The 12,801-nt window shown below is 63.2% G+C and overlaps 1 protein-coding gene across 1 annotated transcript in view; it reads right to left on the bottom strand.

Moving 5' to 3' along the window:
* Positions 1 to 12,801, bottom strand: part of GSE1 (Gse1 coiled-coil protein) — a 97,341-nt gene that overhangs the window by 54,485 nt on the left and 30,055 nt on the right. The window contains 1 exon segment of the mRNA XM_051629300.1: positions 7,674 to 7,842. Coding sequence (XP_051485260.1) covers positions 7,674 to 7,842 — 169 coding nt within the window.

The following is a 12,801-nucleotide window of genomic DNA, read 5'->3' as shown; positions in this document are numbered from 1 at the left end:
GATGGGGAAAGTCCCCTCAGCAACGCTGGAAAGCCTGGGAAGGTGGTGGCACCAGAGCTGTGTGTCCAAGGGGAACGCATGGCATGGCACAGAGGGCAGCAGCAGTGCTCTGTGTGTCCATGGGGGACACATGGCACAGCATGCTGGGCAGCAGCAGCACCCTGTGCATCCGAGGGGCATGCAAGGCACGGCACAGCGGGCAGCAGCCATGCCAAGCAGCTTGCACAGCCATTGTGTGGCACATGCTGCATGGACCCCCCACTCCCGGCCCCACTGCGTGGCACAGCACGGCACGGCACAGCCGGCAACAACCGGAGACACCTGCCTGCAGCTGGGCTGGCTCAGCTGAGCGCCTCTGCCAACTCCTGCTGGGGCTCCACACCCCAGATCCCGGGGAGGAGGGCGACGGAGCAAGGACGCGTCCCCACCAGCAGAGGGGCAGGACGGCGAGCACCCAAACGCCAAAAAAAAACACACCAAAACCAACACCCCAGCATCGCCGCTACGCCCCGGGGAAGGCGTCGACGGGGGCACGGCCGCAGCGGGGAACAGTTAAACGTCCCCCGCCCGCGCGGGGCGTGCGGCAACAGGCACCGTCGCACCCTCCCCGAAACACCTGCTAGGGCCGCGCTGGCAGCGGGCGAGCGCCCGGGGCGAGCGGGAGGAGCGGCGGCGGCGGCGGGGAGCGCGCCAGGGCCCGCAGCAAGAAGCGGCATGTCTGCTGCTTGGCAGCACAACAGAGAGCAGGTGACAAGCGCGCCGGCGGTCGCTTTATTACAGGAAGCGAGCACGCAAGCATCTGACGCCGCTCTGCCCTCAGAAAAAAAAAAAAACAACACAACAAAACAACACAACAACCAACCAACCACGGAACCCCCCCCCAATCTTTGCCACTCACCCTCCCCACCCCAAGAGTGGGGCCCCACTGCAAAATGGGTTGCCTAGCCCAGTGGGGCAGCACAACTTGGCCCACCTCGACACCCGCTGCACCACGGCCGAGAAAATCCCAAGGGAGTAAGAAATAAAATAAAATTAAAATATCCACATATGTGTGTGTGTGTGTGTGGGCACAAACATTTCTCCTTGGCAAACACTCCCCGAGACAACAAATTTAGCCGCCCCTGCGCCCGCTCTGACCCGCTCCTCTGACACAGCAATTAGAGGCAGGCATTAATATTTAAATATTGCCAGCTCTAGAGAAGGGAAATCAAATAAAAACGCTGGCATGCTGGCAGCACATCCAGCTCCCAGGTGCACGGCAGTGTGTGGGGGGGTGCAGACCCCCACACCGCTGGGGAGGCCGGGGAAATCAATGTCACAAGGTGAACCCCCTTTCTGGGCCAAATCTGTGCAAGCAAGGAGGGTGGCAAGCAAATGGCGAGCGAGCAGCAAACAAGTGGCAAGCAAGCAGTGATGCTCCTGCCAGCTTCGTGAGGCTGGGGGGGCTGCACGTGGACCCCGACCCCATGCTGGCCAGGGTTTAAGGGGGCACACAGAGCTCCTGGCTGCAGGGTGTTGAGGATAGGGGGGAACACGCAGCCTGGACCCCCCCCCCTCGGCCCCAGTCCCACGGGTGCTAAGAGGCAGCGTCAGCGCAGCAAAGAGGATTTACTGCTCAACGCAAGGGGCTTTAGAGGCAATAAACTTTCCCTCCTCTTGACTTAAATGGATTTTAAACTTCAAAAAGGATAGAGGGGGCAGGCTGCCAAGCAGGCTGCCCCCGAAAGGGCCGACCCCTGCGGGTGCTGGCGGGGGTGTCAAGGAGGGGGGCTGCGAGCCCAGCCGGGGACAAGGGCCGAGGCAGATAAGGGCTGGGGGGGCCACGCTGCCCGCCCTTGCAGAAGGCCCCACGATAAGGCAGCCGCCGTTATCGGCCGGGACTCGCTTCCTCCCGCACCGCGGTGCAACCACCGGCTGGGTGCTGGGAGTGGGGAAGGGGGGGAACATGGGGTGCCCCCCCCCCCCCAAGCGGAGGGCAGCTGAGGCACGAGGCACAGCAAGGGCTATTTCAAGGGCAATCCCCCTGGCAGCTTGCCCGGACGGCTGCAACGTGCCAAGCTCTGTCCCAGCTGCTGGCCGTGCTGCCCTGCGGCTTCCCTCCAGCATCTGGACCCCCACCCTGGGGACACCCACCAGCTTGCACCCAAGCAACATGAGGACCCAGGCTGGGTTCCCCCATTGGGAGGTGAAGGTAGAGACAGGCAAAGGCCATTTTCCTCCCTACCCATGTCACAACACGAAACCTCGCACCTGGGGTTGACAACACTGCTGGGGCTGGGGGACACTGGGGTAACCCATGGCACTGTGCCCTCCTGATGTGGGGCAGGAGCACCGCTGCTTGCACCCAGGCAAAGCCAACCCACACCCCCCCTAACAAGACCTCCCCCGGGGGGCTGCTGCCAGACACCAGGGTGAGGGGCAGCGCTTGGGGGAGAGGGTTGGGGGTAGGAGCAGGGGAGATTAAAAATAACGACCCCCCCCCACCTTGAGATGTCACCCAACCTGCAGCCCCATCCCAGGCGCTGGCACATCAGGAAGCGATAAACTGTCCTGGGTCCAATCCCACCCGCCCGCCCCCGGCAGCCTGGCCCCCTGCCAAAGCCACTGTCTCCGCTGTAATGCTCCCTGCCCTGCAGCCAGCACACACACACGCACCCAAACCCCTCACCACCCGAAAAAAACCCCTGGGCGTGCACACTTGTGCACGCACACACGAGTGCAGGCACACAGGGACGTGCACACACATGCTCACACGCCTCGGTGTGCACTCAACAAGAGGGGGGGTGAGCACGCCCCGCGAGCGCTGCTTGCACGCGCGTGTGCGCAGGCACCCCCCTCCCGTCCCCATGCACTGCGCACACCCTGCTCACCACTGTCACACCCAGCACCTCCCCACCAGGTTGCACAAACACGCTGCCAAGCGCACACGCAGCCCGGCACACACGCTCCCCTCGGGGGCACACCCACAAACCGCAGCGGGGTGCTCACCCCGATGCTCGCGCAGGCGCGCCAGAGCAGGCACTGCTTCCCGCTTCGGCCTCTTCCCTCCATTAACTCCCACCTTGGATACCACTCGTGGCCTGACGGGTAATCCCCTAGCACCCACTCCAGCTCCAGGCCTGCATAGGGATGCCCTGCTCCAAAGGGATGGGTGCAGGAGAAGGAGGATGATGAGGAGGAAGGGAGCCAGATGCTGGCCCTACTGCTCCAAGGGCACTTGCTCAGGGTTTGGGGACAGCAGCCAGGGGCTGGCACTGGCACCAGCAGGCAAGAGTCGTGGCACAACACAGGGTACAAGCACAGCAGGGTGAAGCACCGGGCCCCAGGGTGAAGGGCAAGGCAGGCAGCACAGGTAGGGGTGGAAGAGCAAGGATGGAGCAGAGCAAAAAAGGCAGCGAGCGGCAGACGATGAAGCCGGGCAAGACTCTGGGGCGGCATCACCACCCCAGAGTGGCGTGCGGTGCCTGGGGTCCCCGCGTCAGGCAGCAGTTTGTTTGGCAACACGCTCCCTCCCCAGCGCCAGTGGCCCCAAGTGTCCAGAAACACGGATAGTACCAGAGCTGCCCAATCAGGCCAAGCAGTGTGTGGGTAAACTGAGGCACGGCCCTGTGGCAGCTCCCTATGACTCGGCGCAGGAAAGGTACCAACAGCCAGGTAAGAAGACACACCAAGGTCGGTGCCACCAGCCAAGCCCTCAGCACAGCCTCACATACCCTGTGCCCTGCCAGTCCATGGGAAATGACCCAAACAGTCCCTGTGACAATGTGGGATACAGGGACTGAGCAGCTCATCCAACGAGACCCTGAGCCTGCATCACCCAGCAGGCCCCATCTCCCCCCAACAATCCCCAGGAGACACAGCAGCTGGACCCCCAACCCCAGGGTGACCTCCGTCCCTCATGCCACAGGGTTCCCCAAGATCAGGGCAACCTCCATCCTATACACATAAAGACCTCTGCCCCCCACATGGCAGGGGCCCCCAAGACCAAAGTAGCCTCCATCCCCCAAATGACTGTGTCCTCCAACTCCAGGGTGACCTCTGTCCCCCACACTACAGGGTCCCCCAATTCCAGGGTGACCTCTGTCTCCCACAACATGGGGTCTACCAACTCCAGGGTGACCTCTTTCCCACACCACAGGTACCCCAGGCCCAGAGCAACCTCTGCCCCTCACACAACAGGGTCCCCCAAGCCCAGGGAAACCCCTGTCCCCCAAGTTACAGTGTCCTCCAACTCCAGAGCAACCTCTGTCCTCCACACCATGGGGTCTCTCAACCCCACGGCAACCTTTGTTCCCCACGCCACGGCATCCCCCAAGCCCAGGGTGACCTCCATTCCCCAGCCCCAGGGTGACCTCGGTGGCCCCCAACCCAGCAGCAGAGGCGAAGCACCTGGGGAGAGGGGGGGGGTCTGCGGGTGGTGGGACCACACCGGACCCAGCCCACCCCTCCAGCACAGCTGGTCACCAGCCAGCACCCGTGTTCCCTCCCTCCCACCCCCACGGCGCTGGGGAGGAGAGTACCAAGGAATGGGGGGTACCGGCGAACGAGGAGGGGGTACCGGGGGACGGGAGCAGCACTCACCCGTCGGCCGCGCTGTCCAGCGGGGGCTGCGCTCCTCCATGGGCAGAGCGGTGGAGGGAGCCGAGCCGAGCGGAGCCGAGCTGAGCCTTCCCCCCCCGCGCCGCTTCCTGCTTCCCTCGGCGCCCGCCCGCCGCCCCGGGAGCCGCACGGCTGGAGCGTGACTCACCGGGGGCCGGGCCGGGCAGGGCAGGGCCCCGACGGGGGCGGGGTGGGGGGGCGGCTGGCACCTTCCCCCCGGGAGAGAGAGAGAGAGGCACGGAGAAGGGTGATTCCCTAAGCGGAACACACGACACCCCCTGATTCCTTAAGAGGAACACACACGACACCCCCCCATGGAGGTCTTGGGGGGGGGAGGGGGGTTTCCCCTAAAAGAGGATGCTGGGGAAGAGGGGGAACCCCTCCCCCCTCATGGGGGTGGCAGTGCACTGGGGATTGGGGAACCCCCCTGTGGGGGTCGCTGCGCAACGTCAGAGAAGGTGCCCCCAAGATTCAGGGTGATGGCGGGGGGGTGACAGCTCGGACTCCACTGTATTTGTTCCCCACCAGTGCCGCATTTGGGGGGCCACAAGTGTGCCCCTCACCCTCCAAAATGCAGTGCTGGGGGATGCCTGTGACAGGCACCGACGGGGGCAAGAGGTTGGAGTGGCATCCAGCCCTTTGACCCCCACCCCAAAACTGCTCAGACCGCCAAACAGGATCCAGGACACCCCAGATCCATCACAGCAAATGCCCAGGGTGGGCCTGGACCCTGTGGAGATAAGGGCTCCATGACGGTCCCCTCCATGCACCCCAATGCCCCCTGTATCCCCTACACCGGGTGTAGGAATGTGGACACTTTAGGTGGGGACCATGGAGGTCCCCCCTGTGCTATCCCACCATCACCTTGCGGGCTCTGCCTGCAACCGACCTTGCAGACACCAGTGAAATGAGCGGGGTGGGGCTCAGCCCGCTGGCAAGTGGAGGAAGTTGCCGATCATTTACCAGCCATTACAAGCCATGCTGGTCGGCCCTGCGTGCAGGACAGGCTCGGCAGGCTCGGACAGGCAGGACCCCAACCTTCCCCAGGCAGAAAGGAGTCTCCAGCAAGGAATTTGGTCCGGGCTCTGCTGGCCATAAACATGCATCTCTGCAGGAGACACGGCAGGGATGGCTTCGCAGCAGGCCAGAATCATCCATGCGACTGAGCAGGAACACCTCTAAATGCCCCACCCAGGCATCCCCGAGCAGGCTGCCACACCACCACACCCCCCCGCCCATGCACCTGAGCCCCTTCCCAGCTCACCCTTGCCTCTGCTTCCCTTCCATCCTCCTTCTTTTCCTCCAACAGGCCCCACTGCCCACCACGCTGCTGCTGCCTGTGGCGCCGGTGCTGCCCACCGCCTACCCCAGCCCCCCTTGCTGCCAAGGCTTTCTCCTCCCCCCATCTCCCTTTTCCCTTCCTATTTTAAATTTTTATTGCATTCTTTTTAAAGAATGCAGAGGAACAAATGCTCTTATCAGCAATTCTCACAAGGTATAAAGAGCCGCTTTTATCTCATTGCCTTTACTAATCTAGAGCGAGCCGGTGCCTGTTAATTTTTTAATTTTCCTAGTGAATGCATTTGTGGGTTTCTCAGCATCCATCCCCACACGCACGCTCTCCTCCTCGTCCCAGCCTGGCAACCCCGGCATGGGACTCCACGGTGCCGGTGGCAAGCACAGCTCATGGTTTTGCAACCACAGAGGAGTTTCGTGTGCTGGGAAGTCCCGTGTGTCACACGAGGCTCACTGGGGACATTTGGAGCGTGCCACCGGCTGGGAAGCCCCGAGATACTGTGGTACCCTTGGGAATGCCACCCAGCTCTGCCTGGGCACTAGGCAGGCAGCAAGCACCACGGGGATGCTGCCAGAGCAAGTCTCCATCCTCGGCACAGGGACAGATTCCCGAGCCAAGCCAGCCAGCTGTCACCGTCACCCGCTCCGGTCGAGGTCCCCGTGGGGGCACAGTGGGGGGTTCATCCCCCGTCCCCCCCAGGGAAGAGAGGGCAGGCACAGGCCGCCCGCACACCGGGGCTGGGAGCGCCGGCAGCCGGCCGCGGTGCACAGATGAGATGTGGCAGGCGTGTAACAAGCCATTAGTCACTGTCACCTTTGCCCGGCAGCCACTGGCAGGGTAATAAATCCCAAGCTGACTCCGGCAGGCCCGTTCCAGGCCACGGCTCCCAGCTTGCCTCCGCGCCGCTGCTGGCTGGGCTGTGAGCAGCTTGCAAATGCCTCCCAACCCTCCCCCCGGGGGACACAGCGCCTTGCAGGGTCCCAAACCAGGGCCGAATCCCTGCGGCGTTGGTTGATTGATGGCCGACCTGGATCACTGCACTCCCGGGAAGTGCCCTTCCTCAGGGACATGGCGGGTCACAAATCCCCCTCCCTGCCAAGCAGCCCACTCACCCTATGGACCCGACGCTGCCCACCCCAGCTCCCTGCCTGCCCCAGATCCCTGACCATCCTGGCTCCCTGCCTGTCCCTGCTCCCTGCCCATCCTGGCTCCCTGCCTGTCCCAGCTCCCTGCCCGCTGCACCTTGCGGTTCCCAGCTCTCCTCATCCCAGCGCCAGGAACCGGTATCGGCAGTTACTGCCAGATCAAAGCAGCCTGGCGTGGCACGGCACGGCACAGCACAGCACGGCACGGCACGCCTGCCGGGAAGGGCTGGCAAACAAGCCAATCCAGGGAGGCGGCAGGAGGGAAGCACGCGTGATACCTCTCCCAAAAAATGCTGCTGCTCCTGACAGACGGGGCGGCCAAGTCCCGGGAGCCGCGGCCTGGCCCAGCCCCGGGGGCCCCCCCAGCTCCCCGGCGCGGCCAGCCCAACGCCGCAGCTCTCCCTGGCGCCCATGGCCTGACTCATGGCCCCGGGGACAGCGGGCAGGGACCAAGGTGCTGTCAGGGTCACCTCCCTGGCGGAGCTGTGGGTTTTGGAGCCCCAAACCGCTGGGCGCAAACCTCGACTGGGAGACCCAAACCATGCTGGCACGCTGGACTGGCAGCGCGCCCCAGGGGACAGCCCTCAGGGACGGCACCCCGAAAGCCCCCAGAACCCCCTGGCATCACCTACTTGCGGCTCCAGCGTCTGCGCCTTCCACATCCAAAGCTGTCTGCTGGCCGACGTCCGGGGCAGCACTGCCGCCCGTCCCTGGGCTTCTCTCCCCGGTGCTGGCCACCCGGTGCCGGGGCTCGCCGGCGGCAGGCTTGGCACCAGCTGTCTCAAGAGATGAAGAGGACACCTGGAAGAGAAGCAGGACAGAGACTCAGTGCCTTTCCCTTCCCCAGCCCGAGCGTGGCAGGGCCGGGTCACTGCCGGCACGGGGCAGGGGGCACTGGGGGGGCCGGGGTGCACAGACACAGAATGCTTTTGTTTTCCTGCCGGCCGGTGCACGTGGCCGGCACGGGGAGCCGCACACCAGCCTGCACCGCGGGGCTACAGCTGGATCCGGCCCACGGCTCCCAGCACGGCCAGACAAGAAAGGCTGCAGCCAGGGGGAGAGGACATGAATCAAAGCAGCGTCCCCTCACTCGCCGGCGGCAGCTGGCTGGTTAGGCAGCTCCCGATTACTCAACCGGGCAGTGTTTACTCGAGATCAACAACCCCTCCGTTGTCATCCCTGCTGGGCAAGGTGAACGTGCCACAGGGATGGGGACAGCATTGCCGTTGCTTCTCGCTCAGTCTGGGGACAGTCACCCTCCCTGACCTGTGGCATCCCTGGGCGCTGCCGTGGCCTGGTGTTGGCTGTAGCTGTCACCTCCCATGGCAGGCACACCCAGGCACACAGCCTGGGCTGTCAACACTGCCCTTTATCTTTAATAAAGCAACAGCCAGCAATGCCATGCACATCCCAGCACCACCACACTGCTCCAGGACAGATGCATGGACAACCCAGTTCCGGGTCCAAGTGGGTCCCTGGGATGCTGCGCCCACTCCAGGCACAGCAGGATGAAGATGACTTCCCTTTCTGTCATAGGGGACACCCACTGGGGACACTCCACTCCTGATTTGGGGAAGTTAGAGTCAGGGTTGCAGCACACCAAGGATTTTAGGTTGAGCCCTTTCTACTCAGGATCAGCCCTACAAAGGCAGAGAGCCGAAGTGAGACGGATGGGAGGTGATTTTTTCACTGGGAAACCCTTAGACTCAATGAGCCATGCACACAAGCAAACGTTTAAATTTACCGTTCGCTTCCTGGAAAGGTTTAATTTATGGAATCCATATGGCAGCACTGCACAACCACGAGCGCTCAGAACATCCCGCGAGTCCTCGAGTGCCACCACGTACCAGCTCCAACTGGCAATGTGCCACCAGCTGCCCTTGCTATGGCAGGATGCTCCTCTCTTTCTCAATGACTAACAGAAGGTGACTTTCACAGTGGGCAGGGGACATGCCCAGGGACTGGTCACCATCCCTGAAAGCTTAGCATGTGATCCTTAGAGATGGCAGGGACATCTCCCCAGGGTCCCAGGGGGGATGCTGTGATGCCACCAGCAGCAGCATGCAGCAATCCCCTACCTGTGGGCACGGCAAAGGGCTGGGGTGCACTTTGATACCCGGAGCAACTAATGATTAATTAACATTAATCATCCCCCGTCATGCGTCACAGCAGCATTGGGCAAGATGCAGCCAGGGAGCGGCGGGCCAGGCCGGGGTCACAGTGGGGAAAGCAGATTTCAGCAGCAGTTGCCAGGCCCGAGGCTGGCACCCTCCTGCTCTCTGAGGAGCCCTGGCAGCACCCCTGGCCCCCAACCCACCCACCAGCCCCACCGTGGTGGCTGCCCCCAACCCTTCTGTTTTCTCACTGGGGGAAGCCCAGACACGAAAGTACCACAGATGAGTCGTACCTGCCTGAGGGGCAGCCAGGATCCATGCCCCCCCTTGCTGTCTGTGCACCCTGGGACCCCCCAAGCAGCAGCCGGAGCCAGTGAGGAGCATCGGCCGCCTCCTTGCTTTAACTTCACCCCACACTATCTGTCAGCAAATCATCCCTGGTTACACAGATAAGGAATAATTGATGCAAAGGAGCCATCTGTTTGAGAACACAGAATATCTGCTCAATTAGGAGGGATCTGTCCACCCAGATAAAGCATTGAGGCAGCCCCTCCAAGGGGGGAGGGGGGGCTTCCTCCCCGACCACATCCTCAAAGACTCACCCCCAATTAGAGGCGAGTGGGTTGATTCGGGTGCTAATTTGCTCAACAGCACCACGAGGTGCTCAGGCAGAGGCCACGAGGGAAGGATACTCTGCCACCAAGTGCAGAAACTCCAGGGGAAGGCTGGCAGCTCCCCCCTCCCTGGCATCCCACTGTGGTGATGCTCAGCCCATTCCAGTGCAGGTCTCGGGGAGATGCATGTCTCCATGGGCCTAGAGAAGGGACCAGCTGGCAGCACCTGCTGAGTGGTGCTGAGACCAGTCCACTCATTGCATGGATGGCTCTCTGCAGAAATGCACCAAAGGAGCGTGCACAGAGACAAAGGGACAGAGGGACTCGGGGAATGAGCCTGCAGCAGCTCTCCAGCACATGCTGGCCACATACAGCCCAAGCATGGCCCCAGGCAGGGTCCACATATGGGGTAGGTGTGTGGCGAGGTGACACCAACGTGACATCATTATATGATGTTATTAACACAGGAAAAATTCAGCTGGCAGACAGGAGAGGGCTGCAAGTCAGGGGAGATAGGCAGGGAGAGCAGGACAGCTCTGTAGGTGACAAAACCGGAGGAGAAAAGGCTCCAGATGGAGCTGGCACTGACAACCCCAAGGCACGGTGCTCCCTCCAACCCCTCTGTGCAGCATCTGCCTCTGTCTGCCCTGGTGACTCCTTGGCGTGAAGGACACCAAGAGCTCAAGACAAGCCAAAACACAGCTGGTGGCCTCAAGCGACAGGCACTGTCAGACCCCGTGTCACCCATGCTCCCCACCACCAGCACGGCAGCACCCTGGTGCCCTGCCTGCTCTTGGCTCTGTGCCAAGGGCGGCAGTGTCACAGCTGGGGGACAGGATGGCAGCAAGGGCAGGGAGTGGTGTCCCCATGTCCACCCCTCCCTGCCAAGGGCACATTCCTTCTGCTCCCGTCACGGGGCTGAATATCTGCCACAGCACCCACCTCACCCCCCAGCTTCGGGATGCCAGTGACAGAGCAGGAAAGCGATGGGCCTCAGCAGCTCTCCGGCGAGGGATCCGGCACGCAGGCGGCCACGCCGGCACAGTTCCCGTACCTTCAGGACACCAGAAAAACACTGCTTCCCCATTCCAACCTCGCCTGTCGCTGGGGCAGGCTGCAGCGTGCACAGCAGCCACGCTGCCCACGGGGATGGTGCCCATGGGGTGCCCTGGCGAAGCCCCCCTCCTTACCCCAGCAGCATCACCTCCTTGCAGGCACAACCTCCACCCTCCCGGCTGGCATCACCCCAGAAACCCCCCCCGGTGCCCCCGGCAGCCAGGGCACTGGGGGTGGATGCGGTCATGGCGCTTTGCCTCTTGGCTGGCATCACCCCGGCATGGCGGCGGGCACGGAGCCCGGCGAGCACCAGCGATGGTTTTTTGGCACAGCCTACGTGCAAGCTCCTGTGAGTGAGCAAGGGCCAAGGCGGGGAGGATGCTGGGCACGGAGGGGCCGCATCATGCACCTCCGGGAGGATGCCAAGAGCCGGCTGCAGAAGGAGGAGCCTCGGCACGGGATGGGGGAGTGGTGAAGAAAATAAAAGGCAATTTTGGAGTGTTTAGGGCTGCGGCGAGCGGGCTCCCCCTGGATCCCTTTGTTGGTGAGGCCACTGAGCCCCCTCCCCCGACTCACGCTGGGGCTTTGTCACCACTACCGCGGGCACAGCCCCTGCCGCCTGCTCGCCCAGGCGGCTTCAGCTGCTCTTCCCTCCAGGAACACTTCGCCCTCCTCCTGGTAGCCTAAAACCAGAGGGTTTTTCCCCAAAAGCAGGCTGTGTCCAAAAACCCGGTGCAGCGGGGGTCCCTGCCGGTGGCACTGCCCGGTTTGTCACGGCACAGTTTGTCACACCCCAGTGGGTGCCCGCAGGAGGGGCGGTGGCCAGACCCGTCCCCGCCGTGTTTAAAGTTTCTCAGTGGTGTTTGCTGGTGGAAAAGTTGGAACCTGTAATTACAGCTGTGCTAACCCCTCATTAAAAAGGGGGAAGGGGGGAGAAAAAGATGGGATAGAAACAAAAGGCTCCAGAGAGAAACACACAGTGCCGTTAACCCTTCCCAAGCTGGGCATGTGCCTAACCCAAGGGGCCCAACCCGGGCAAATTAATATGGCAGCAGAGGGACCGTGTGCTCAGCCCATCCCCTCAACCACGGGTGCCTCACCCCACCCAGATCCCCCCTCAGGTTTGCGGTGCCAGGGGGTGCCGCAGCGTGGCCGAACTTGCTGCCTGCACCCGCGTAGGCCCGGCAGGGGCTGTGCTGGAGCCGTTTGTCGCGGCCGGGCTGCGGTTCCCGCTCGCTCTCCGGCAGCGACGCCGTGACGCCTGCCGCAGGGAGCCCACACAATATGTTCGCACTCATCTCGCAGCTGCCCCCAGACAGCCCGAGGTTGCCGCGCTCCTCCCCGGCGCGGGGGCCGGTGTGTGTGCCGGCAGAGCCGCGGCGCGCCAGCGAGCCCGGGCAGCGGGGCAGGCAGGGATGGCGGAGGGCTTGGACAGGCAGTGTCGGAGACTGAGGTCAGGCGGGATGCCACGTGGGGAGATGGTGCTGGAAAAGCCAGGAAAGGATGTACCGGTGGCCTGACCCCATGTCCAAGCACCCTGACACAGGGGCCAAGCCGTGCCACAAGCACGGGGAACGCGGGGCAGGGGGAAAGGCCCGGTGTGACCCCCGTGTCACCGCAGCCACGGTGACCTGCCCGGCGGGGCAGGTTTGCAGCCGCCTGCTGCCGGCATGGAGGAGGAAGCGCCCGACAGAAGCGGGGCAGCACCACCCCACTCGCTGCCGGTTTGGGGGTGGCCCCGAGAACGCCGTCCCCAGCAAGGGTCTGACCCTGCGCCCCCCCCCCCCCCCCACCCCGCCCCCCCCCCCGCGCCTCAAGAGCAGCAGATCCCCACGTCACCCTATTGTCCCCGTGCGTGTCAAACCCCCCCCCCCCCCCCCCCCCCGCCGGCGACACCATCTCACTCTGACAGCCAGCTAACGAGCTGCAGGCTGCAATTTGGGTTATATATAGCCCCAAAGTGACTGCATCTAATT

The sequence above is a fragment of the Apus apus genome, chromosome 11, assembly GCF_020740795.1.
Source record: "Apus apus isolate bApuApu2 chromosome 11, bApuApu2.pri.cur, whole genome shotgun sequence".
In the NCBI taxonomy this organism is placed as follows: domain Eukaryota; kingdom Metazoa; phylum Chordata; class Aves; order Apodiformes; family Apodidae; genus Apus; species Apus apus.
The sequence above is the reverse complement of the archived record's forward strand: the minus strand, read 5'-3'. Positions and strand labels throughout refer to the sequence as shown.